Source organism: Callospermophilus lateralis, unplaced genomic scaffold (assembly GCF_048772815.1).
Source record: "Callospermophilus lateralis isolate mCalLat2 unplaced genomic scaffold, mCalLat2.hap1 Scaffold_210, whole genome shotgun sequence".
NCBI lineage: Eukaryota > Metazoa > Chordata > Mammalia > Rodentia > Sciuridae > Callospermophilus > Callospermophilus lateralis.
The window spans coordinates 1757705-1785414 of record NW_027513072.1 but is presented as its reverse complement, the minus strand read 5'-3'; the positions used below and the strand labels follow the sequence as shown (position 1 = coordinate 1785414).

At 45.0% G+C, this 27710-nt stretch overlaps 1 protein-coding gene and 2 pseudogenes across 1 annotated transcript; 2 read left to right on the top strand and 1 right to left on the bottom strand.

Moving 5' to 3' along the window:
- Positions 1-3367: 3367 nt before the first annotated feature.
- Positions 3368-3574, top strand: LOC143640387 (guanine nucleotide-binding protein G(I)/G(S)/G(O) subunit gamma-5 pseudogene; annotated as a pseudogene).
- Positions 3575-7692: 4118 nt separating this feature from the next.
- Positions 7693-10513, top strand: LOC143386494 (palmitoyltransferase ZDHHC19-like). Its single transcript, XM_077108215.1, has 5 exons — positions 7693-7823; positions 8172-8293; positions 8840-8979; positions 9737-9909; positions 10360-10513. The coding sequence occupies exons 1-5, from the start codon at positions 7693-7695 to the stop codon at positions 10511-10513; spliced, it is 720 nt and encodes a 239-aa protein (XP_076964330.1).
- Positions 10514-27218: 16705 nt separating this feature from the next.
- Positions 27219-27424, bottom strand: LOC143640378 (guanine nucleotide-binding protein G(I)/G(S)/G(O) subunit gamma-5 pseudogene; annotated as a pseudogene).
- Between the last annotated feature and the right edge of the window lie 286 nt (positions 27425-27710).

Sequence of the window (27710 nt, the reverse complement as noted above, 5' to 3'; positions counted from 1 at the left end):
TTTATGAACTACCTTAGTATTCCTGGGATGCTAAAATAAAAAAATAACAAATTTATTCCTCACAGTTCTGGGGACTGGAAAATGTAAGGTCATGGTACCAGCTTTCCTGATTCATAAATAACTTCCTGCTGTGTCCTCACTTACTGAAAGGGGCAGATAAGCCCCCTTGGCTTATTTTGAAGAACACTATCCCATTTTTAAAGATAGTAATCTCTGGCAATAGGCATGCACTGTATACAGGAATATAGGGCTCTGCCCTCATGACTTCATCATCTCCCATAGGTCCCACTTCCTGATGCCATGCCCTTGGAGGCTTAGAAATTCAACATATGAATTTGGGGGTTGGAAGTAGGAATACAAACATTCAGACCATAGCAAGAATTTTTGTTTAAGAAACTGGGTGGGGGCCTGGGGCTGAAGCTCAGTGGTAGAGCGCTTGCCTCACCCGTGTGAGGCACTGGATTTGATCCTCAGCACCACATTAAAAAATAAATTCATAAACAAAAATATTGTCTCCATCAACAACTAAAAAAAAAAGAAAGAAAGAAAGAGGGGCTGTGGATGTGGCTCAAGTGGTAGCGTGCTCACCTGGCATGCTCGGTGCCCTGGGTTCGATCCTCAGCACCACATGCAAATTAAAGATGTTGTGTCCGCTCAAAAAAAAACTATAAAATAAATATCAAAAAATTCTCTCTCTCTCTCTCTCTCTCTCTCTCTCTCTCTCTCTCTCTTTAAAAAAGAAAGAAAGAAACTGGCTGGGATTTGCAGGCGGTTGCTGGGGAATTTTGAGGAATTAGGAATATCCTATATGTAATGAATTCTTAGTAAGTTTCAAACAAAAACCAGGTAGTCTGACAACTTCTGAATATCAAAGAAAACTATCCATTTCTAGAACTTCAATTGCCAGGCTCCTCTGTGTTTGCAAAGTATCTTTATAGCTAATCTGTCATTACTCACATTACTGATAATAGTTGAGAGATGCTATAAGACTCACTTGGCTTGAAATACCTTGGCCAATAACCTGGGTTTCCTCCTACTCTATTTGGTATAAATTGCCTAGTTATAGCCTCTATCAAAGGGTAATTTAAGTTATCTGGCAGGGGAGAAATGTCTCTCTTTGATGATTTGCAGCTGTTGAAGATTTCTAGTAACTAGCTTGACATAGAAATGTGGGGATGTTTCTCAAGAAATATCAGCTTAGAGGGCTGGGTTTGTGGCTCAGTGGTAAAGTGCTCACCTAGCATGCAGAAGGCACTGGGTTCCATCTTCAGCATCACATAAGTGTAAAATGAAGATATTGTGTCCACCTAAAACAAAGAAATAAACATTTTTTTTTAAAAAAAAGAAATATCAGCTTAGGGTTTAATTCTGCTAATTCTGGGGATTCTTAGATGACCCCTAAAGCTCAAGTGTTGAAGAGTTGGTCCCCAATGCAGCAGTGTTCAAAGATGGGGGTCTTTGAGAACAGATTAAATCACAAGGACTCGGACTTCAACAATGCATTCATTCATTTATGGTTCAGAGTTTACTGGGTTTTGAGTGAGAGGCTTTGTTATAAAAGCAAATTCTGCTTTGCTTCCTAGGCACCACGAGGTCAATAGCTTTGGTCTACCACATGCTCCCTCAGTGATGTTCTGCCTCACTATAGGCCTAAAAGCAACAGAATCAGCTAATCATATAATGAAACCTCTGAAACTATAACCCAAATATAAATATTTTCTCTTTTCTAGTTGTATATCTTAAGTATTTTGTCAGTGACACAAAGCTGATCAACAAACTGAATTCCAATCTTTTCCTTGGACATATTACCACAAATCAGTTTGGATAATCACTTTGGCAGACACTGAGACTGACTGGGGCAGGATAGGTGTTCAATAAAATTTATTGCATATTCAGTTGAATGAATGGAAGCTTTACTGCATCAGTTCCAGCTGTGATTTGCATAGAACAGGGTCCAACTCTAGTTATACAAAGCAAATAGAGAAATTCCTGGAAGGGTATCAGGAGTTCATAGAATTAAGGCAGTTATCTGGATTGTGGCAGATTGCAGAATCAAGGCAGTTCCAGGGAGCTGGCACAAATCCACAGGTTCATGAATAATCTGTCCCTAGAATTGCCATTAGCCCCACCTCCAGCATCCCTTCTGATCCAGGATTCAAATTCCTGGGACTTCAATGGTCTAAATTACCTGTTTGAAATAATTAACCCAAAGGAGATAAAAGAAGGGTCTTCAACTCCCAAGATGGGAGGCTGCAATGGAAGACACATACTTAGAATTGTTCCAATAAAGCCTTCACACAATAAGAAAAATTTCAAAAAAGAATATGGTGGTAATAGAAGAGGGGAATTAGATATTGCACTGTGAAGAAAGACAAATGTCATTCACATTGATACTAAAAGAGAGATGGGCTGGGTGGGGGGGGCGGCAGTTACTGGTAAAGTAGGAAATATAAGGGTGTAGTTTCAGAAGAAGAAAAAAGTGACCATCACAGTCCTCATGTAGCTGGCCAGACAGCTACAAGAACCTGGACAATGGGGTACAGAAAATAAGTATTTCATGGAGTTCCCAGGCTAACATAGGAGCTGAACAAATATTTGTTCATTGAATTCACAAGAAAATGGAAACCTAAAACATGCTATTTAGATACAAGGAACTGAGTTTCCTTCTGTTAGCTCAGTGGGGAATGTGTCCCCATAGACAGTGACTCATCCTTAGAACCAGTTGAGACTTCCCATTTACTCTTAGGCCCTTATCAAAGATACTGGGTTATCTTTTGCCTTCTGTGTCAGAAGTATGGGGTCTCCATGAAGTTAGTCTTGGGCTTTCCCAGACTTCAGCTACACTGGAATGACTGCTTGCATGCTCCCAAGAGACATGCTTCTCTTTCTGGGTTTTCAGATAAATAATCAGCCCTTAACCAGGTGAATGAGAAGTAAAACTCTATTTATACATGTTGTGTCAAAATGCATTCTACTGTCATGTAGAATAGAACAATTAAAAAAAAATAATCAGCTGTTAATTCCTGGCAATTATTTATCTCTTTTTCTATAAGAATCTCTTTTCTAGCCAATCGCAGTGGTGCACAGCCAGTAATCCCAGTGGCTCGGGAGTCTGAGACAGGAGGATCGTGAGTTGAAAGCCAGCCTCAGCAATGGCGAGGTGCTAAGCAACTCGTGAGACCCTGTGTCTAAAGAAAATACAAAAAAGGGCTGGGAATGTGACTCTGCGGTCAAGTGCCCTGAGTTCAATCCACAGACCCCCTCAAAAAAAGAATCTTCTCTGCTGCACGCTGCCCAGTCATCTGGCCCAGCTGACGGTGACCTGTGGACTCTCTGACAGAAGAGTCACCTGGCCCTCGATTGCACCATGTCTTGTTCCTCCAGCGTTGACACTATGAAGAAGGTGGTTCAGCAGCTCTGGCTGGAGGCCGGACTCAACCACATGAAGGTTTCCCAGGCAGTTGCTGACTTGAAAAAATTTTGTCTGCAGAATGCTCACCATGATCCCCTACTGACTGGAGTATCTTCATGTACAAGTTCCTTCAGACCCCAGAAAGTCTATTCCTTTTTGTAGTCATCTTTCTGAGGTTTCCCAAACCCACTGCTCAAGAACCAGTGAATATTCAAGAGAGCTTAATTTGAAGCCTGTACAAAAAATTTCCCTGTAACACATGTACCAAAATACAATCTTCTACTTTTGTCAATCCTTAACATCTACCTCTCTGAATTTTCATGAATTTCTATTTCACAATGGTAATTATTTTATATACACTGGCAGCAACATACAATAAAATATTTATTTATTTTTTAGTACCGGGGATTGAACCCAAGGGCATTCAACCACTGAGCCACATCCCCAGCCCTATTTTGTGTTTTTATTTAGAGACAGGATCTCACTGAGTTGTTTAGTGCCTTGCTTTTGCTGAGGCTGGCTTTGAACTCTCGTTCTCCTGTCTCAGTCTCCCCAGCTGCTAGGATTACAAGCACGTGCCACTACACCTGGCTCAAAATACTTGGGATTAAAAAGAAAAAAAAAAAAAAAACAACTTTCTTCTTCCTCTTGCAGAGAAGCCACATAACCCAGATATTGAATCCTGGTGTACTATAAATCTGAATTTCAATCTTAGGTCTTTCCCATATTTGCTGGTTGTCTCATCTTGTTGAATATGACCAGAGCCAGTTCATTACTCTGCGAAACTCCTGTCCTACAGGAATTTTGAGTGAAAATATACTTAAAGTTCCAGACACATAAAATACTGGATTTCTCATGAAACCCGCCATTAGGTCGTGTCCAAAAGATAGACCTATTAAAAATAATGCTCAAGGGCTGGGGATGTACCTCAGTGATAAATTGGTTGCTTGCATGAGGCCCTGGGTTCAATTCCCAGCATTTAAAACCAAAGAAAAGTTCAAGATACCACCTCCCCTCACTCCAAAAGAATATGTTAGACAGGTGTGGTGGCACCTGTGATCCCAGTGGCTTTGGAGGATGAGGCAGGAGAACTGTGGGTTCAAAGCCAGCCTTAGCAACTTAGTGAGGCCTTAAGAAACTCAGTGAGACTCTATCTCTAAATAAAATACAAAAACATGCTGGGGATGTTGCTCAGTGGCTAAGCACCCCTGGGTTCAATTCCCAGTACCAAAAAAAAAAAAAAAAAAAAGAATATGTTAGCTGGAACATGAGACTGATCAAATTATGTGCATGCAAGGATATGGTATAATGAATCCCAGTATTATGTAAAATTTTACTAATAAAAATAAATAAATAGATTGCAATTTTTTGTAAACCACATAGAACAGTGGTTGGGCCCAAATGCCCTGTGTGCTGAAGACAGACCACGATATATGCTGATGTAGAAGGGGAAAAGGTATACTCATACACTGCTGGTGGGACTGCAAATTGGTGCAACCCAATCTGGAAAGCAGTATGGGGATTCCTTAGAAAACTTGGAATAGAACCACCATTTGACCCAGCTATCCCTCTCTTAGGTCTATACCTAAATGACTTAAAATCAGCATATTACAGGGACACAGTCACATCAATGTTTATAGCAGCTCAATTCACAATTGCTAAACTGTGGAAACAGCCTGGATGCCCGTCAATAGATGAATGGATAGAGAAACTGTGGTATATATACCTAATGGAATATTACTCAGCATTAAAAGAGAATAAAATAACGACATGTAATGAATGGAGTTAGAGAATATCATGCTAAATCAAGTAAGCCAATCCCAAAAATCCAAAGGCTGAATGTTCTCTCTGATAAGAAAAAATGGAGGAACTTTGATGGGGCAAAGGGGAGGCAGAGGTGAGGAGGGGGCATGGGGGTAGGAAAGATGGTGGAATGAGATGGACATCATTACCCTAGGTACATGTATGAATGCACATATGGTGTGAACGCTACATCAGGTACAACCATAGAAATGTAAATTTGTGCTGCAGTTGTGTACAATGAATTAAAATGCATGGTGCTGTCATATATATCTAATGAAAAATACAAAACGAAAACAGAAACCCTAAGGCTAGCATGGTCTGCTCCAAAGCTCAATAGACCTGGTAGTTATGATTCTAGTACCACTGCTAACCTTTTTCCATGACCCAATGCATGTCATCCCTTCTTCTTGTGCTACAACAGAAATTGACATAAAACTTGGTGGTAGACTGTGACCCAAACATCACTTCATTCTCAGTAGAAACCCAACTGACCAAGAGAAATCTGAAAAAAAATATTCAACATTACTAATCACTAGAGAAATGCAATTAAAATCATAATGGGATACCCTCTCGCACCTATTAGAATGGTTATTATCAAAAAGACAAAAGAACCAGTGGCACATGCCTTAATCTCAGGAACTCAGGAGGCTGAGGCAGGAGGATTATAAAGTCAAGGTAAACCTCAGCAACTCAGTGAGACCTGATCTCAAAATAAAAAGTAAAAAGGTCTCCAGATGGCTATCAGGGTTAAAGTCCCCCTGGGTTCAACCCCCATCATAAATAAAAGAAAAAGAAAGACAAAAGATTTTAAGTACTGGTCAGGATGTGGAGAAACTAGAATTCTTGTACTATGTTTGGGGGAATGTAAATTAGTACAGTCATTATGGAAATTAGTATGGGAAGTTTCTTTAAAACTTAAAAATAGAGCTCAGTTGGGAGAGTGCTTGCCTTGCATGGACAAGGCCCTGGGTTCAATCCCCAGCACCAAAAAAAACAAAAAACAAAAAACAAAAAACTACCCTATGGTCCAGCCAATCGGTGCATGAATGGATACAGAAAATGTGGTTTAGAAATATAAGGGGATACTCTTTAGTCTTTAAAAAAAATATAAGGAAATTCTGTCATTTATGACAAATGAATGAGGCCAAAGGACGTTTTATTGGGGGAAATAGCCACGCACAGGGCAACAATCACATGATCTCACCTACATGTGGAATCTATAAAAGTTGAACTCATAGAAACAGAGAGCAGAATGGTGACTGCCAGGGGTCCAGGAGTGGCTGGGCTGTGGAGGGGGAAGATGCTGGTCCCAGGAGAACAAATTACACTTAGATGAGAGGGATGAGTTTAAGGGATCTATTGTGCAATATAATGACTACAGTTAATAATAACATACAACAGAATGAGTACAGTTGATAATGTTATCTACACTAAAAATGACTCAAAGAGTAGATTTTAAGGGTCCTCACCACAAATAAGAATATGAAGTAATGTATATGTTAAAAAGCTTGACTCAGACGTTCTTCAATGTAACATTTTTCAAATTATGTTATATGCCATAAATATGTACAAATTATTATTAGTATTGTTATTATCATCATCATCAGGGATTGAACCTAGGATTGTTTAACCATTGAGTCACATCCCCAGCTCATTTTATTTTTGAGAGAGAATTACATCATAAATCCCACCATGGAAGTGAGTAAACTGGGAAGATATTTAATTGGTAGATTTCTACCTCCTTCCCCAAACTGGAGCTCTGTTACAACAAAAAGGAAGAAGTGGAGCTAGGATGAGCAATGAGCACTGTTGACTCCAATTAGCACTGGGCCTGAAAGGGGGATGACCATCACCAAACTTCTCCCCATGCCATCTTCACATAATTTATGGCCTCTGTATTAGCCTGCTTTCTGTTGCTCTAACAAAATACCCGAGAACAGATAATTTATAAGGAGGTAAGTTTTATTTAACTCAGTATCCAAGATTTGGCAGCTCCTGCAAGTGATCTCTGGTGAGGGTGTTCACCAGATTGTGTGTCAGAAAACAGGGAGGGACCAATCTGGCTCTTTTGATAACAACTCCCTCTTACAGGAGCAAATGGGGGCCCATGAGAAGTCCATTACTCCCTTGAGAGGGCATCTTGCAGAGTGACTGAATTACCTCCCACTAGGCCCACCTCTTTCAGGTTCTACCACCTCATCACTGAGGACCAACCCTCCAGCCTTTGAACCTTTGGGACAAACCACATCATATCATCACAAGCTCCAACAAAGCTACCATCATAAGAGCAGGATGTCCCAGTCTACAACACGTGCGTATGTGGGGGATGGGGAAGGTTGATCTCACAAGTCACTGGAAGCAGCCAGAGCCCCCATTCCAGAACCTCTGTGATGTCACTTCTGTTGTCATGGCAGTCTGGGTGCCAACCCAGAAGAGTTCGTTGGTGGCTTCACTCTGTGAGATTTGGTGGTCTAGCCATGGCCTCTTCACAGAGTATCACGCCCCCAAATGAACCTCCGATCGAATCCTCATGGCTGAAACCAAGCCTGTTTCCAGCTTTTAATGCAATGCTTCTTATTACAATAAGTGGCATCTTCTTCGCCTTTCCGTGAGTCTCCCATGGAAGGTGTCAGTGTCTTAGACACAGAAGAGAAAATAGACAAGGACAGTACAGAGGCAGGGAGGGAAGTGGAGAGAGAGGGTCAGCAGGGGAAGGAGGATATAGAGTTAGAGGGAACCCAATGTGAAAGCACAGAGGTCTGGAGTGCCTGACGCATTTAGGGAACTATGAGAGACTGCTAATGCTGGTGACATTTTGTGGAGTCTCCATGGTCTGTCTCTAACCTGGATATTTAGATCAGTCCTTAAGGCGAGTGAGTCCTACCTCAGGTGAACTAGGCCTTGTGGGGAGCTCTGGGTTTCCCCAGACTAGGACTGAGTCTGGCTCTGGTTTCAGGTGCTGGTGGTTGGCTCAGAATGGGCAGTGGGAATTTGCCGTGGTTTCGGGCCTATTCTTTATACTGTCCTTCTGCAGCCTCATTTTCCTCAACGGGTCAGACCCAGGCATTTTGCACAAAGGTAAGGCCTCAGACCCCTGGAGAAGGAGGTGGTATCCCAAGGGCTGATGCCTATAGGGGTGATTTCAAACATGCTAACCCCCCTCAACCCCACCCCCCGCCCCCGTGGCCTCAGGAGCCCTTCCCTCCATGTCATCATTACTTGGGTCCTGGCACTTCATTTCCCAAGCCACTGAAGTGCGAAAAAACAGAATCCTGGAGGTGTTCCAGCTGCTTTCGAAGCAAGGACTGGGCAGGCTGGCAAGAGAGGCCAGCAGGCCCTTCCAAACCATGCAGTTCACTCCTCCTCCTTCCCATTTTACACACGACTTCAAGCACTGATCACTATTCCAAAAGGGGAGAGCTCTGTATAGAGCTCCTGTGGCTGGACAGCCCTTTCTCTCTGACTGCCGCCCATCTGAGTGGTCAGCTTGCTCAACAGGGACCGGGATTCCCCTGCCCTCCTCCTCCCCACCCTTCTTGTTGCCCAATGATGCTATGGGGCGGCCCCAAGCAGTAGAGTGGTGGAAGGGCCTCCTGCCACTGCCCAAATCTCTTCCCCTGCCAGGCTCCTTAGAAGAGGACCCCAACATTCAATACATAGCACGAGTGAACAACACGGCCTTTCGCCTGCAGTGGTGCTCGAAGTGTTCTTTCCATCGTCCACCCCGGACCCACCACTGTCCCTTCTGTAATATCTGTGTGGAGGTAAGTACTCCTCCTTCCTGTCCACTCACCAACCCATCCCAGGGCACCTGGCCAGGACCAGGAACCTCACATCATATGTGGTCCAGGGGTGGGTATGAGATCATCTTCCCACACTGCTACAAGTGGCTCTCAGCCACTCTTGGTCACTTATATATGTTATTGCCTCCAGTTCTGCACTTGTCCTGAGACGCTGGCCTTGCTTGCACAGGTGCTGACATGCAAAGGGCACCATCTGTGCTGAGCCTGGTGGAGTCAAGGGGAGGAAAGGCAGTGACTGTCCCACTAGCTTGCTGATACTAGATACCCATAACTTTAGGCCGGCTGCTGCCCTGTTCTGGGTATTGTTGCCTGTCCACCTCTGGGTGTCCAATTGAGGGTTTCCTGGGTTCCGAGTGCTCTTCTCTCATGTGCACACCTTGCACGGGTTTCCAAGTACAGAAGGCTGGCTGGGCTAGAAATTCTTCTCATCCTTACCCAGTATCTGAAAAAATACAGCTTCACAGCTTTTCTGTATCCTGCTCAAAGTGACACCAGGCAGGTCTTGTCTGTAAAGACCTCACTCATGACAAACGACCTGATGAGCCATGGCGTCCTAACTGTGCTCTATCCATGGACGTGCTGGTTTCACCCTGGAGATGGGAGCTTACGTGCAGGGCCAAGAGCAGGAGTTCTAGGGGCTGGGTTGAGGGGGGGCCTCAAGATTTGGGGGTATTGGGCTAAGGCAAATAGACCCTCAAGTCTGCCTTCTCTCCCCTAGGACTTTGACCACCACTGCCTGTGGGTAAACAATTGTGTAGGTCAAAGAAATTTCCGCGTATTCGTGCTGCTGCTGGTGTCCCTGTGCCTTTATCTGGTTGTTCTTCTGGCTACCAGTGTGCTTTTTCTCATTCGTACAAGACACATGCCCTTGTCCCTGGACTCAGCCATGGCGTATCTACCCTGTCCCAAGGGCCCACACTGGGAAGAGAATGGGTTGTGGGGAGAGACAGACAGCCAAGGGGCAGGACAGCCAAGAGGTGGGGTTAACCGAGGGAGGGCTGATGTTGTGGGCAGGGCTAAAGGGAGAAGCTACTTGGGAGGACCTATGAAGGACAGATTGAAGGCGAGTGGGGTCAGGGAGATGGGCGTGGTAGGATGGACTATGGAGTTAAGAATCTAGGGAGGCCAAGAAGTGGGGTAATGAAGGTTGAAAAGGGTCAAGTGGGAGGCCAGCATGGTGGGGTGAGGTTTCTCTTGGGTGTGCTGGATTAATTGTCCAGTCCAGGGAGGCAAAAGTGGGTGGGCGGGGCCAGCCAGGGCGGGGCTAATGAGGGCTGTCGGTCGTTGGGCGGGGCCAGGAGAGAACAGTTTGTCTGTTCTTCTTAGCTTGTGTATGCACAGCATCGCAGTAGCTGTACCCGTCTTGGTACTCCTGCTGCCTGTCATTCTGCTCCTGATGATACAGGCTGTGTCGGTGAGCAAGGTAAGCGAGTACTGCAATACCAGACGGTGCGGAGGCATCTTGCATCTTTGGGAATCCGGCACTTTCGGCTGATCTTCACTGCCCTTGGTCCTGATGGTGCCTCATGAGTCCTTCCAGACCCACCCTTTAAGATGCAGCTCAGATCTTTCCTCCCCCTGGAGCTCAGTGGTCATTCTTCCTCGTGGGTGCATTGCATGGAGAGCCTGTTATTTGAGGGATGGGTGCATCCTGCGCTTGTGTTGATAAGAACCCTGCGATCAGAATAACACCAGCAGACACCTAGGGAAACGCTTGAGACGGGGGTCGGTCCTGAGTGGTGTAGCAGCCTGCAAGAAACTGAGTTTGGCGAGGCCAGCATTGTAGAGGAGGACGTGCCACTCTTCCTGTCCTAGGTGTGATTTTGCAAAGGTGGAAGACAGGAGGGTGTTGTCTGTGAGAGGCACACCTTTGCAAAAAGGCAGAGAAACCCGAATGTAGGATGTTAAGGAAATGAGGAAGGAACGATTCTAAATCAAACCCAAGGTGCCAGATAATTTATAAGGAGGAGTCAAGATTAAAAAGCCCCTAAAAGTTGAGCGTGAAATTTAGTTTTGATGAAGTGGAAACCTGGGAGCCATGGTGGGATTTAAAAAAAAAAAAACAACAAAAACTCATTTATTGAGGAATAAATTAAAACTGCCAAATTCACCCTTTTAGTCTAGGATACGGGATTTTGACAACTGGATACTGTCCTGCATTCTCCAGCATGATCAAGATTAGGCAGTTTCTTTACTCCAGAATATCCTTTCATTCACCTGTTGTTGTCAGTCTCTCTCCCTATGTCCTTCTGGTTTTTCTTTTTTTCCAGGATCACATGTAAATGGAGTCATTGCCTTCTTTTCTCTGGCTTTATTTATTTAGGACAATGTATTTGAGATTCATCCACGTTGTCGCTCATATCAGTATTTTATTTCTTTTATTGCTGTGTAGAAGCGTATGGATGCCCTATAGATTGTTTATACATTCATCAAACGAAGGATTTTTTACATAATGTCTAGTTTTTGCCAGTATTTTTGTTTGTTTTGTTTTGTTTGTTTCATACTAGAAATTGAACCGCGGGGTGTTTAATCACTGAGGCACATTCCTAGCACCCCTCAAATTATGTTTAAATTTTTTTTTTAATTTTGAGACAGGGTCTCACTAAGTTGCTTAGCGCATCACTAAGTTGCTGAGGCTGACTTTGAACTTGCCATCCTCTTGCTTCAGGCTCCCAAGCCTCTGGGATTATAGGTGTGGGCCACTATGCCTAGCTAGTTTGGGATAGTTATAAATAAAGCTGCCCCAAACATTGATGCACAGGCATGTGAACATAAGTTTTCATTTTTGTTGAATAAATTCTTAAGGGTGGCATTGCTGAGTCATAAGGTAAACACGTGTGGAACTTTGTAGGAAATTGCCAAATTTGTCTTCCAAAACAACTGTAAGGTTTCTAAATTCTACCAGCAATGTTGGGAATTCCAGTTGCTTCACATCCTCACCAACATTTCACACTTTTTTTTTCAAATATATTTTAGGTATCAGTTGACCTTTTATTTATTTATATGCAGTGCTAAGAATCGAATTCAGTGCCTCACACACACTAGGCAAGCATTGTACCACTGAGCCACAACCCCAGCCCCTCACACTGTCCTTTGTTATTTTGTTTTGTCTTTTAATCAAACCTGTCTTATTAAATGAGTCGTAGTATTTCATTAAGGTTCCAGGTTGTGTTTTCCTAATGAGTAATGATGTTGAGCCTATTTTCATGTCTGTTTGGCCTTCATTAGGTCTTTGGTAAAATGTTTACTCCTGGCAGGGCACAGTGGCGCACACCTGTAATCCCAGCAGCTTGGGAGGCTGAGACAGGTGGATTCTGAGTTCAAAGCCAGCCTCAGCAAAGCGAGGCACTAAGCAACTCTGTGAGAACCTGTCTCTTATAAAATACAAAAAATAAAAATGGACTGGGGATGTGGCTCAGTGGTTGAGTGTCCCTATATTCAATCCGTGGTACCCACTCCCCCCAAAAGCGTTTACTCCAATCTTTTGCCCATTTGAAAAAACGGTTGTTTTCTTATTGAGTTTTAAGAGTTTTCTACATCAGATTCAGATCTAGGTTTTGCACATCTCTTTTTGCAATCTGTGTCTTGTCATTCCATTTTCTTCATAGCATCTTCCCAAGAGCAGGAGTCCTTAGTGTTGTTTTTCTAGGAAAAGGGGTTGAATCAGGGGTGCTCAACCACTGAGTTCTCCCTCAGCATTTTGTGGCTGTTGTACATTCTACATAGAAAATTGTCATCTGTGAAGAACAGTTTCATTACCTTCTTTCCAATCTGTGTATCTTTATTGCTTTTTCTTTTTAGTGTTGAATAGGAATGATAGGGGTGGGCATCTCTGCCCTGGGATTCCTTTAGTATGGCAATCTCTTGACTAAAGGCTCTTTCAGTAAGACTGGTGGGCAGCATCAGTGGGGGAGGGGACGCTGCAGACCCCGAGACAGTGAACAGACAGAGGAGCCTACCTGCTCATCACCTCCCATCCTTTTAGTCCCCAGCCCACCACTGCCATATCTGGTCCTCCTCCCACCTGAGACTCTGTGCTTGGCCCTTATTCATCAGCCCTGTGGTCTGCCTTTACTTTGAGCTTGACCTTTACTGCTTTGTGTACTGAAGGCCTTCAGCCCAGATTTTCCTGGGCCATGTGATTTTTGACTAGGAAACTATGATGGGGCCTCCCCACTGCCCCTGTCCTCCCAGATAGTGAAATTCAGTTAAGGCATAATTTAAAAAAAAAAAAATGAGAGGTGGGGAAATGAAGTGGGAGTGGGGTGGTGACATTGTCTTTGGAGCAATTGAGCAGCACAAGGAAGAGTTTAAAAGGTATCTGAAAGGGGCTGTGGTTGTCACTCAGTGGCAGAGAACTTGCCTAGCATGTGTGAGGCACTGAGTTTGATCCTCAGCACCCCATACAAATTAAAAAAAAATAATAAGGTCTGTCAACAACTAAAAAATATTTTTTTAAAAAAGGGGGGTGTGTGGAAGGATGAGGTAAGAGGACAGGTGTGGCCAATGGAGACAGAGCAAGGATCTTGCACAGGGAGGCACAGGATGATGAGGAGCCCTGAGAAGGCAGGAGAAAGGAGTGCAGTGTCAGCACTGTCTGCGGAGAGCTGCTCACAAGTGGGTCAAGGGAGGTCACTCTTCCTAGGAGCATAGGAAGGCAGGAGGCCCTGGGTCACTCTCGGGCTCCCCTGCCCTTAGAATCTTGCTCCAGGCCTGGGCTGAGCCCTGGCTAAGCTGACTGACTTAGGAGGAGTCACTGGGAGATGGCCTTGCCCAGTCCTGCTGATTCTGAGCTCCTCTTCCCATCCCCATCTCCCTCCAGGGCAAATCACTCCGGAACAACAACCCCTTCGACCAGGGCTGTGCCAACAACTGGTATTTGACCATTTATATGCCAGTGGGACCCAAGTGAGTTGGTAAACTGAAGGCTCAAGTGGTGGATCTCTGGGGCTGGTGGGAATGGGGTGAGATAAAGCTGGGTTTTCTTCTTTGGTCCCTGACCCCAGCTCCCAGGCCCTGTCACCCATTGTCCTTTCCTTTGGGGTTTTCTCCAGGGCACTCTGGGAGCCTCTGGGAACGTCCGTATTCATTGCCCTTCTAGGTTCTTGCCCTAAGAAATGGAGTAGAGGGGAAATGCAGCCTGGATGAGACTCCTGGCTGGGAACCCTGGGCTCTGTGCTTTCCAAGCTGAGGGTGAGGGTGGTCAGGGGGACCAGGCCAAGGTGGGTAGTGACTCCCTGCATTTGGTCTATCACGCCCCAGGTACATGTCTGAAGCTACTTGGATGCAGCAGGCGGAAGGCACGGAGTGGGACCCCGAGCAAGGGGACCCAGTGCACACACGGTTCTCGCCACAATATTCCCGTCAACACCGTCCCACAGAGCTCCCTGGGCCCACATCTCCAACACATGGGCAGGGCCCCCCAGGGAGTGGCGAGGCTGCAGCTTTACAGGAGGTGAGGAATAGTGGGTGTGCATTGGGAGAAGGATGTCTGTGGGTCACACATGTGTTGGGGGAGGCTCCTGAGGTTGGGCTGGCCCTGAAACTGAAGCACATGGAGCTTAAGGAACGGAAATATGAACCTGAGTGTGCGGGTTCCAGGTTTCAGAGTACTCCCAGGTGTTGCTGAATAGACAAAGAGAAAAGACTGCACCACTAATTTGCTAGTTGGCCTTGGCCAGTCCCTTACCTTTCTAGGCCTCAGTTTCCTCAGTTATTAATGAGGACTGAGACTAGTAATTTATGTTTTAAAGGAGATTCTTTTTTGGGGGGGAGGGGGACAGGGAATTGAACTCAGGGCACTCGACCCCTGAGCCACATCCCCAGCCCTATTTTGTATTTTATTTAGAGACAGGTTCTCACTAAGTTACTTAGTGGCTCACTTTTGCTGAGGCTGGCTTTGAACTTGTGATCCTCCTGCCTCAGCCTCCCAGGCCACTAAAATTATAGTCATGTGCCACTGTGCCTGGCTCTTTATTTTTTTTTTTTTATGGAAATTTGTACTTGAAATCCCATGTGAAATGTATGAAGTGGAGCATTAGGAGTGCAGTAGGGTAGATAACCCGTGGTGCCCACCAAGGGCCCTTGCATTACTTGGGGTACCAGCCCTCTCCTTTGTCCCGTCTCCTGGGGCCCAGAGCCATGACTGTGAACTGCAGGGTAGAAGCTAGAAAGAACACCCATGTATTGACTTATGTGTTTAGATTTCCATCAGCCCGATGCCGCAGCAAAAAGCCCACAGAGAAGACTTGGCCTCCCATCCACGAGCCTCTCACTCACCCATTCACACTGCTGGATACCAGGACATCTGAACTTCATCTTTTGAGCCTCCATGTGGAGGCCTCTCGTAGCTGAGCCCTCAATCACTCCCCTATTGGGAGTGCTAAGACTTCCATTCCTGTTGTACATTTGTAAATAGTTTTTACTTCTTCTTATGGCTGCTCTGTCTGTTTGTTCTAGGTTTAGAGAAGCGGTGTTTCCTGGGGATGTAGGGAGGCTCTGAGGGGTTGGAACAAAGCCCTCTTGGAAGGGAAAGATCCTTGCTCTCTGAGAACCCAAGCTAGGGAACCAACATTGTCTAGCTCATTGACCTTGAGCAAGACACTTGTCATTTCTCTCATCCTTAAAATGTGGCAACAGTAATAATCACAGTGACTGACCTGGCTGGCTTCCTGGCAAGGGCTGGAGATGGGAGGAGAGAAAACCCCCAGCTAGCACTAGGGATGGAGCAAGCCCTGTCCTGCAGCATCCCTGTCTGACTACAGGGGGTGCCAGCTGCCCAGGAATTTGAAAACCAAGTCTGGCCCAGCCCTCTAGTGGGAGGTGAGCCAGCCTGAGTCAGTCTGGAGCCCCCTCCTGGGCGCCTCCTCCCCAGATGTGGGAGGGTGGGGGCATTCATCCTGCATCTCTCCTGCAACTGTGTCCCACCCTGGTCCCTTCCCCCTGGGGTGCATCAGGTGCTGGTTCTGGTCCTGTCCCTGGGGTAGACTCAGGAATTTTGAGTCTGCAGGCCCCAGAGTGTTGGGCAGGGGGCACATCAAACCGTGTGTCTGTTAGTCTCCAGAGTGTGATCTTGGGACTGGGAATAATATCACCTTCTTAGTAGGTTGTTGGAGGAGGAGGTGAGGTGTTTCATCTAGTGCACAGCAGGCAAGCAATGGATGCAGCTGGAATGATTTATGGTTATTTTCTCCACTAGTTGGGCGACCCAACCATGTCAGAATTTCCAGAGTACTATTAGTGGTTGTGGGGCTCTCTGAATTTGTATCAAGGACCCTATATCATCTTGCCACATGAAGCATCAGGACAGACAAACTATACTGCTTCTTTCCATACTTGTATCTGGGTGAAACCATCTTGTGTGATAAAGGTGGAGGCAAAAGGATGTCACCCAAGGGGTCAGATGCATGTCCCTAGGGTGTGTGTGTGTGTGTGTGTGTGTGTGTGTGTGTGTGTGAGAGAGAGAGAGAGAGAGAGAGAGAGAGAGAGAGAGAGAGAGAGAGAGAGAGAGTATGCACATGTTTGGTATGAGTTCATCCTCGGGGGTGTGTTCGCCCAGCCCCTTATCCTTTCTGACCAAATTTAGGAGGTCGGTGACCTATGATGCAGGATGTGTCTCCAAGTCTCCAGACCACAAAGTCCCACGACAAGACTGCTCTTCCCTCTTCCTTTCCTCCTCAACCTCTCCTGGGAAGCCCAGGCCCAGCCCCACCCGCCTGCCCTGGCTTGAACTCCAACACTTCTCATCCCCTTTCCCTGTCCCAATATCTATCTCCCTGGGCTCAAGTCCTTTTGGGGCTTAAGGCTTTTCTCAAATCTTATTCCTGCTCACTTCCTCTGTCTGGGAAGCCCAAGTTCATGGGCACATGGCAGAGAAAGAGGGGAGGAGTCCCTGTGCCCAGGTTTTAGTGCCTGTGAACCTGTGTGTGCAGTAGGGATGGCTCAACCCTGCTGACCAACAGGGGGAAAGGACGAGTGGGGAAGCCAGAGGCTCCCAAGCTCATTCCCAAAGGACAGCCCTCCCAATAAACTGGATCTGAGTGAGGGAGGAGAGAGGTGGTCCAGGAGCCTGGGCCAAGGCCTGGATGTGCATCATGGAACTGCCTGGGTGGGGGAGTGCTGAAGGGAGTCCAGCTCCAAGCGGGGCCCAGAAGGCCAGGCCCCAGTCTCTGAGGAGTTCATGCTGCCTCCTCCAGCCCCGCTGGCTGTCCCCCTGCCATCCTGCCTATCCCCCTGCCATCCTGCCTGGTTCAGGTCTGCACTCATTGGCTCCCTGCCTTCAGGTATACAGGGCCTCACTCATTCTCAGGCAAGGGCCTTTTAAGTCCTAAGCTAGATGTGACACATCTCCTTGACAATCTGGTCCTCAGTTTCCCCACTAGAAAAGGATGTAATTTCCCTCAGATTCTCAAAAGAGGACATGGCCTTTCCAAAGGCAAAGACTTCCTGCTCTGGGATGAAGATTTTAGGTGTGTCCGCCCCCTGCCCCCAGCCTAGGATTCCTAGGATTTCCTTAAGAAAGACCCTTGGATCAGGCTCATTGCTTCTTGAGCATTAAGTGGGACATAGAACATTCCTTCATTTGACGTCCTCCACCATACACTCTACCCTAAGCCTTGGGCCAGTCTTGTGACTCCTTGCCAAGTTGAGAGGACCCAACTGGGCTGCACCCCCTTCCCTTTTTGCCCCCTTCTCATTTCTGCTGAATGTGCCCTTGTTTCTCAGACATGCCCCACCCAATCCTTGGCCCATGGATAAGGCAAGGGGTGTTATAGGGGACCAGTTATGGGGCCCACTGTCCACCTACCCAGGAAACTCTGCCATCCCTGGGCCAGAGCCAAGAAATGGCCCCCACGCCTGCAGGGCTACCAGGTGCCCACAAGCTCCTAGAACCGTAATGCCAGATTCGTGGGACCCCAATAGACCACCAGGAGCCGAATCTGATGCAATTACACAAGAGTCTTTATTGCAGGCTCGCACCTGGACTCTCAACCGTTTGCAATACAGCGGTCCTGAGTAGTGAGTCCCAACCCTTAGTTAGTGAGAATTTATAGGTTTTGGGGGGATACACTATGCATCACAACATCACACAGAAAATCATTTTATACCGTGGGAAAATCAAACAACAATTCTTAACATTGATGAGCACATTCACTGGCCAGAACAAGTTGGGTAAGGGTAGTGGGTGAATTCAAATGGTGGATATATTTGAACTGATTGGTTTAGGCCCGGAAGGGTTGCAAGAGTCTCTATGCCAAACTGCAGGGATGCCTAATCATGTTATACATCACGGAAACTACTGGGAGGTCACCTGACATTTCAGATATTTTTCCTGTCTCCTGCTGATTGGTGGTTGCTGGGGGTTGCTATGGGTCCTCACCTAGCTTAACTGAGTCAGGGTCACCTAGCACCACAGATCCCTTTTGTTAAACAACTCAGCAGGGTGGGTATGTGCCTAAGAACCTTCTGTGGGTTTTTCCAAGGACAAGAGTCATGCCCCCTCCCTCTGGACAGGCCTTGAGGTAGAAGCTGATTTCTCAAAAATGGAGTCACATCAGTTTCTCAGAACCTGGGATGGAGAGCCTAGCATCTCCAGACCTTTCCTCATGGGCCTCTTGGGAAGTCAGGGCATATAGGATGAGACTCAACCTAGTCACCCAGCTCTGCCGCCAACTAATGTGCCACAGGAGAATCTGTCTTCCCTTTGCTAAAACTTGGAGTCCTCAAGGTAATCATAGATATCACACTGAGGGTCACAGACTCTTAAGTCTTTAGGGAGGGTAGGGACTCAGGGATACCTCATCCAGCTGTCTGCCACCCCCAGTTTTGCAGATGGGGCTCTTAGGTCCTGCAGAGGGAAGAGTTTGCCCAAGATAACCTGGTGGCATCAGCCTGATGGCTTTCTCTGGTTCCCAGGGGACCACTCTCATTCCTGCTTCCAGGGCCATTCCAGCAGGGGAAGGGCTTGGACAGTGACCACAGGGCCCCACTCTCGAGGCAAACTTAGAGCTGGCAGTGAAGTTCAGCACAGGGCTGTCTACTGAAAAGGCGGCCAGTTTGAACCCCTCTCCAACCCTGCACTGTGCCCATAGTGCTCCTGCTGCCTCTGGCTCAGCCCTGTCCTGCTCTGGCCTGAGGGCCCCACCCAAGAAGGCCTGCAAGTGGCTGAGGGTGAGGCAAGGCTAGGACCCCTGGGGCAGAGGAGCTGGTTGTCTGAGGAAGTGGGGGTGTCCTGCCCCTTTTACACACTTTAGAATTCCTTTGTTCTCATGCCTTCACTTCCTCACAACCTGCTTACTTGACCTAAAAGATGGAGTGATCCAAGGGCCAGAAGGAAGTGGATCAGGGGTCCTGGCAAGAAGGGAGCAGTCTAGGAGGCATTCATTAACAGCCCCTACAACTCCCTGCAGGGAGGAATAATCCCTGGAGGCTGGTAACCTTGGCAACAGGTGGAAAAGGGGAAGTGCTCTAGAGGTATTAACATTTTATTACTTTTCCTTTCAAACCAGCCTCCATATTTCTGATCTGACCCATTATTTATTACTTGCACTGTCCTTTTGTCCCCACCAACAACACTTTCTGAATATGTGTTCTATGAAGACAATGAAATTTGATTCCAGTGTACAGACCACTGATTACTTCAATTTTCCTTACTTCCAATCACCTCTCCCCGTACCTTCGACCTCCCTGCTTCGTTATCATAAATATCCCTAAACCTTATGGGGGAGAGATCTGAGACTTGATCTGTCTTCTGGCTTGGCTGCCTCCTAAAGAAACCTTTTCTCGTTTGCAAAACTGGTCATTTTGAGATAGTAATTTGGGAAGACAGAGAGACATACTAAGTGTCAAAAGCAGCGCCATAAACCGCTAAATGTGAAAGGCTCCCTCCAACACTTGCAACTTTGAGGGCAATGTGCAAAGCAGGGTGTAAAATTGTGTAGCTCTACCCTGCCTCCACCTCTAGACCAGCCCCTAGCTATCCTCCCTCTGCAAATACTAACACCCCATACCAACAGGTTGCTGTCTGTCTCTCTGGAGATAGCCTGCTTATCCGCAAAGGGGTCTCTCTCTTAAGATAAGCCCCCATTCTTCCTTGAATATGTATCTACTTCACAAATAAACCTCTGTCTCTGCCTTTGACTGGTGCATGGTAAAATTCTTTTCTGTCATGTCTGCAAGAACCCTGCTGGCCCTGAGTCAAGTTCTCCCTTTCTCTGGAAACTTCTCAGACCATTCTTCAGAGAAATATCTTCTGCTGTGACAGGTTCAGAGATTGGCATGCCATCTATGGGAGGCGGGTGGCCAGGACCATGCCTAATTCAGTAACTGACTGTCATGGAGAAGAGATCTCTTCCAGGAAGGGCAGCAAAGAATTTCAGCATGAGTCTGGCAAAGGCAGAGACAAAGGTTTATTTAGAAAGTAGATACACATTTAAGGGCGAATGCCATCTGTCTCAAGAGTGAGAAGCCCCTCCTTGAGTTGGAGGTCCAACATTTGTAAAAGGGCCATAGTCAGGGACAGGACTGAGGTGGAGACAGGGTGGAGCTGCACAATTGTAAGCTCAGTTTTCCCTGAGTTTATGTATTTCCCTCATTTTACAAGGACATGAGCCAAGAGCCTGTCAAGATTTTAACACAGTGACTCCCACTGCTTGCCTGTCCTCAAGCTTGTCTCTTTTGTCTAAAGAAAACACAGAGACCAAGCTAGAATTTCATAGGACCAAGCAAATGGGGAAAGGGCCGAGAAAGGAGTGCAGGTTTGGGGTTTGGGGAGGGAATACTGAGAAGATAGCTCTGGCTGTCTCCCTATTCATTCGTACCTACTCCCTTTCTTGCAGTTTTGGAGAGAATACAGGTATGGGGGGAAGGCTGCAAAAGGGGTGGGGGGAGGCTTTCTTTTTGCCCCAGTGGTATCTGAAGAGCCAAAGTGGGCAGCAGGACAGAAGCTGACTTTCTTGCCTAGCTGACTCACAGTTTTTATTATTTGATTGCTTGTTTTCTTTTGGCTGACTATACCTACCCTCAATTTTGCCTAAACACACACACTGGCTCATTAATTTAGAGGCATATGCTGAATACCCACCAGTGACAAGAGTAAGATGTGACCCCGTGCTCATTGTTCACAGACCTAGAAAGGGAGATGGACACTTAAAGAGTTAGTAAAAAAGATGAAAAGTGCCAAAACAAGTAGGACTGTCTGTGAATGTATTAATCATACCTTTATATTCTGCTTTTTGTTGTTATTGTTGTAGTTTTTAAATAAGGGACTGCTTCTTTGGGGTTATCCATTTCCTAAAGACAGTAAAAAACTGCCTAAGGCACACCTCTTATATGCATACCAACCACTGGTAGTGGGGGTATACTTCTAACCTCTTCTTTTAGCAAGCTCTTAATGTTCCCTTTACCTAATTGCCCCAGGGCCAGGTACCAGATTGCAAGAGACATTCCTAAATGCTGCAGCCTATTGGAGTTAGCCAAACCAAACAATTCAAAACTTATGCTCCTTTACCCAGTCCTTCCCTTAAAAACCACAATAAAGGCTCTGACCTTGTTTTCTGACTGACCTGGTATTTCCCTGTGTGCTCCCCATTCACAGCCTGCAGTGCCTTCTCTTTGTAGGGATCAGTAGTATAAGTCCCTTCTTCCTTCATGACAGTACTTTCTTTGTCTATGTGACTTAACACACATTTCAAACAATGCTGGGATTGGGTATGATGGTGCATACCAGTAATACCAGCAGTTCAGTAGGCTGATACAGGAAGATAACAAGTTCAAAGCCACCTCAGCAATTTAGCAAGGCCCTGTCTCAAAATGAAAAATAAAAAAAAAGGCTGGTGATGTATGATATACTCAATGATTAAGTGCCCTTGGGCTCAATCCATGGTGTCCAAACAACCAAGGAAAAAAAATAAACAACCACCACCATTTCTGGTTACACTTAAAACCGTGAATACCTATATCTCCCCTACTATTTTGTTTAGTATAAACAAACATATCTAGATAAGAGTTTGTTCCCCACATGGGTTCTGTTTCATCATTCTCAGAGCAAAGAGTCTACTTATTTGTTTATGAACTACCTTAGTATTCCTGGGATGCTAAAATAAAAAATAACAAATTTATTCCTCACAGTTCTGGGGACTGGAAAATGTAAGGTCATGGTACCAGCTTTCCTGATTCATGAATAACTTCCTGCTGTGTCCTCACTTACTGAAAGAGGCAGATAAGCCCTTTTGGCTTATTTTGAAGAACACTATCCCATTTTTAAAGATAGTAATCTCTGTCAATAGGCATGCACTGTATACAGGAATATAGGGCTCTGCCCTCATGACTTCATCATCTCCCATAGGTCCAACTTCCTGATGCCATCCCCTTGGAGGCTTAGAAATTCAACATATGAATTTGGGGGTTGGAAGTAGGAATACAAACATTCAGACCATAGCTAGAATTTTTGTTTAAGAAACTGGGTGGGGGCCTGGGGCTGAAGCTCAGTGGTAGAGCGCTTGCCTCACCCGTGTGAGGCACTGGATTTGATCCTCAGCACCACATTAAAAAATAAATTCATAAACAAATATATTGTCTCCATCAACAACTAAAAAAAAAGAAATAAAGAAAGAGGGGCTGGGGATGTGGCTCAAGTGGTAGCGTGCTCACGTGGCATGCTCGGTGCCCTGGGTTCGATCCTCAGCACCACATACAAATTAAAGATGTTGTGTCTGCTCAAAAAGAAACTATAAAATAAATATCAAAAAATTCTCTCTCTCTCTCTATCTCTCTTTAAAAAAAGAAAGAAAGAAACTGGGTGGGATTTGGAGGCGGTTGCTGGGGAATTTTGAGGAATTAGGAATATCCTATATGTAATGAATTCTTAGTAAGTTTCAAACAAAAACCAGGTAGTCTGACAACTTCTGAATATCAAAGAAAACTATCCATTTCTAGAACTTCAATTGCCAGGCTCCTCTGTGTTTGCAAAGTATCTTTATAGCTAATCTGTCATTACTCACATTACTGATAATAGTTGAGAGATGCTATAAGACTCACTTGGCTTGAAATACCTTGGCCAATAACCTGGGTTTCCTCCTACTCTATTTGGTATAAATTGCCTAGTTATAGCCTCTATCAAAGGGTAATTTAAGTTATCTGGCACGGGAGAAATGTCTCTCTTTGATGATTTGCAGCTGTTGAAGATTTCTAGTAACTAGCTTGACATAGAAATGTGGGGATGTTTCTCAAGAAATATCAGCTTAGAGGGCTTGGGTTGTGGCTCAGTGGTAAAGTGCTCGCCTAGCATGCAGAAGGCACTGGGTTCCATCTTCAGCACCACATAAGTGTAAAATGAAGATATTGTGTCCACCTAAAACTAAGAAATAAACATTTTATTAAAAAAAAAAAAGAAATATCAGCTTAGAATTTAATTCTGCTAATTCTGGGTATTCTTAGACGAACCCTAAATCTCAAATGTTGAAGAGTTGGTCCCCAATGCAGCAGTGTTCAAAGATGGGGGTCTTTGAGAACAGATTAAATCACAAGGACTCTGACTTCAACAATGCATTCATTCATTTATGGTTCAGAGTTTACTGGGTTTTGAGTGAGAGGCTTTGTTATACAAGCAATTTCTCCTTTGCTTCCTAGGCACCACGAGGTCAATAGCTTTGGTCTACCACATGTCCCTCAGTGAAGTTCTGCCTCACTATAGGCCTAAAAGCAACAGAATCAGCTAATCATGGAATGAAACCTCTGAAAGTATAACCCAAATATAAATCTTTTCTCCTTTCTAGTTGTATATCTTAAGTATTTTGTCAGTGACACAAAGCTGATCAACAAACTGAATTCCAATTTTTCCTTAGACATATTACCACAAATCAGTTTGGATAATCACTTTGGCAGACACTGAGACTGACTGGGGCAGGATAGGTGTTCAGTAAAATTTATTGCATATTCAGTTGAATGAATAGAAGCTTTACTGCATCAGTTCCAGCTGTGATTTGCCTAGAAAAGGGACCAACTCTAGTTATACAAAGCAAATAGAGAAATTCCTGGAAGGGTATCAGGAGTTCATAGAATTAAGGCAGTTATCTGGCTTGTGGCAGATTGCAGAGTCAAGGCATTTCCAGGGAGCTGGCACAAATCCACAGGTTCATGAATAATCTGTCCCTAGAATTGCCATTAGCCCCACCTCCAGCATCCCTTCTGATCCAGGATTCAAATTCCTGGGACTTTAATGGTCTAAATTACCTGTTTGAAATAATTAACCCAAAGGAGATAAAAGAAGGGTCTTCAACTCTCAAGATGGGAGGCTGCAATGGAAGACACATACTAAGAATTGTTCCAATAAAGCATTCACACAATAAGAAAAATTTCAAAAAAGAATATGGTGGTAATAGAAGAGGGGAATTAGATATTGCACTGTGAAGAAAGACAAATGTCATTCACATTGATACTAAAAGAGAGATGGGCTGGGTGGGGGGGCGTCAGTTACTGGTAAAGGAGAAAATATATGGGTGTAGTTTCAGAAGAAGGAGAAAGTGACCATCACAGTCCTCATGTAGCTGGCCAGACAACTACAAGAACCTGGACAATGGGATACAGAAAATAAGTATTTCATGGAGTTCCCAGGCTAACATAGGAGCTGAACAAATATTTGTTCATTGAATTCACAAGAAAATGGAAACCTAAAACATGCTATTTAGATACAAGGAACTGAGTTTCCTTCTGTTAGCTCAGTGGGGAATGTGTCCCCATAGACAGTGACTCATCCTTAGAACCAGTTGAGACTTCCCATTTACTCTCAGGCCCTTATCAAATATACTGGGTTATCTTTTGCCTTCTGTGTCAGAACTATGGGGTCTCCATGAAGTTAGTCTTGGGCTTTCCCACACTTCAGCTACACTGGAATGACTGTGTTCATGCTCCCAAGAGACATGCTTCTCTTCTTGGGTTATCAGATAAAGAATCAGCCCTTAACCAGGTGAATGAGAAGTAATACTCCATTTATACATGTTGTGTCAAATGCATTCTACTGTCATGTAGAATAGAACAATTTAAAAAAAAAAAGAATCAGCTCTTAATTCCTGGCAATTATTTATCTCTTTTTCTAGAAGAATGTCTTTTCTAGTCAATCTCAGTGGTGCACAGCCAGTAATCCCAGTGGCTCGGGAGTCTAAGACAAGAGGATCGTGAGTTCAAAGCCAGCCTCAGCAATGGCGAGGTGCTAAGCAACTCGTGAAACCCTTTCTCTAAAGAAAATACAAAAAAGGGCTGGGAATGTGACTCTGTGGTCAAGTGCCCTGAGTTCAATCCACAGACGCCCTCAAAAAAAGAATCTTCTCTGCTGCACGCTGCCCAGTCATCTGGCCCAGCTGACGGTGACCTGTGGACCCTATGACAGAAGAGTCACCTGGCCCTCGAATGCACCATGTCTTGTTCCTCCAGCGTTGACACTATGAAGAAGGTGGTTCAGCAGCTCTGGCTGGAGGCTGGACTCAACCACATGAGGTTTCCCAGGCAGGTGCAGACGAAAAAATTTTGTCTGCAGAATGCTCTCCATGATCCCCTCCTGACTGGAGTATCTTCATGTACAAGTTCCTTCAGACCCCAGAAAGTCTATTCCTTTTTGTAGTCATCTTTCTGAGGTTTCCCAAACCCACTGCTCAAGAACCAGTGAATATTCAAGAGAGCTTAATTTGAAGCCTGTACAAAAAATTTCCCTGTAACACATGTACCAAAATACAATCTTCTACTTTTGTCAATCCTTAACATCTACCTCTCTGAATTTTCATGAATTTCTATTTCACAAGGGTAATTATTTTATATACACTGGCAGCAACATACAATAAAATATTTATTTATTTTTTAGTACCAGGGATTGAACCCAAGGACATTCAACCACTGAGCCACATCCCCAGCCCTATTTTTTGTTTTTATTTAGAGATAGGATCACACTGAGTTGTTTAGTGCCTTGCTTTTGCTGAGGCTGGCTTTGAACTCTCGATTCTCCTGTCTCAGTCTCCCCGGCTCCTAGGATTACAGGCACGTGCCACTACACCTGGCTCAAAATACTTGGTATTAAAAAGAAAAACAAAACAAAACAAAAAAAAACTTTCTTCTTCCTCTTGCAGAGAAGCCACATAACCCAGATATTGAATCCTGGTGTACTATAAATCTGAATTTCAATCTTAGGACTTTCCCATATTTGCTGGTTGTCTGATCTTGTTGAATATGTCCAGAGCCAGTTCATTGCTCTGCGAAACTCCTGTGCTACAGGAATTTTGAGTGAAAATATACTTAAAGTTCCAGACACATAAAATACTGGATTTCTCATGATACCCAGCCATTAAGTCGTGTCCAAAAGATAGACCTATTAAAAATAATGCTCAAGGTCTTTGGATGTACCTCAGTGATAAATTGGTTGCTTGCATGAGGCCCTGGGTTCAATTCCCAGCATTTAAAACAAAAGAAAATTTCAAGATACCACCTCCCCTCACCCAAAAAGAATATGTTAGACAGGTGTGGTGGCACCTGTGATCCCAGTGGCTTTGGAGGATGAGGCAGGAGAACTGTGGGTTCAAAGCCAGCCTTAGCAACTTACTGAGGCCTTAAGAAACTCAGTGAGACTCTATCTCTAAATAAAATACAAAAATATGCTGGGGATGTTGCTCAGTGGCTAAGATTGAAATTCAGATTTATAGTACACCAGGATTCAATATCTGGATTATGTGGCTTCTCTGCAAGAGGAAGAAGAAAGTTTTTTTTTTTTTTTAATACCAAGTATTTTGAGCCAGGTGCAGTGGCACTACATGTAATCCTAGCAGCCGGGCAGACTGAGACATGAGAATCGAGAGTTCAAAGCCAGCCTCAGCAAAAGTAGGCACTAAACAACTCAGTGAGATCCTGTCTCTAAATAAAAACATAAAATAGGGCTGGGGATGTGGCCTAGTGGTTGAATGCCCTGGGTTCAATCCCAGGTACTAAAAAGTAAATAAATATTTTATTGTATGTTGCTGCCAGTGTATATAAAATAATTACCCTTGTGAAATAGAAATTCATGAAAATTCAGAGAGGTAGATGTTAAGGATTGACAAAAGTAGAAGATTGTATTTTGATACATGTGTTACAGGAAATTTTTTTGTACAGGCTTCAAATTAAGCTCTCTTGAATATTCACTGGTTCTTGAACAGTGGGTTTGGGAAACCTCAGAAAGATGACTACAAAAAGGAATAGACTTTCTGGGGTCTGAAGGAACTTGTACATGAAGATACTCCAGTCAGTAGGGGATCATGGTGAGCATTCTGCAGACAGAATTTTTTCAAGTCTGCAACTGCCTGGGAAACCTCATGTGGTTGAGTCTGGCCTCTAGCCAGAGCTGCTGAACCACCTTCTTCATAGTGTCAACGCTGGAGGAACAAGACATGGCGCATTCGAGGGCCAGGTGACTCTTCTGTCAGAGGGTCCACAGGTCACCGTCAGCTGGGCCAGATGACTGGGCAGCGTGCAGCAGAGAAGATTCTTTTTTTGAGGGGGTCTGTGGATTGAACTCAGGGCACTTGACCACAGAGTCACATTCCCAACCCTATTTTGTTTTTTTTAGAGACAGGGTCTCACGAGTTGCTTAGCACCTCGCCATTGCTGAGGCTGGCTTTGAACTCAGGATCCTCCTGTCTCAGACTCCCGAGCCACTGGGATTACTGGCTGTGCAC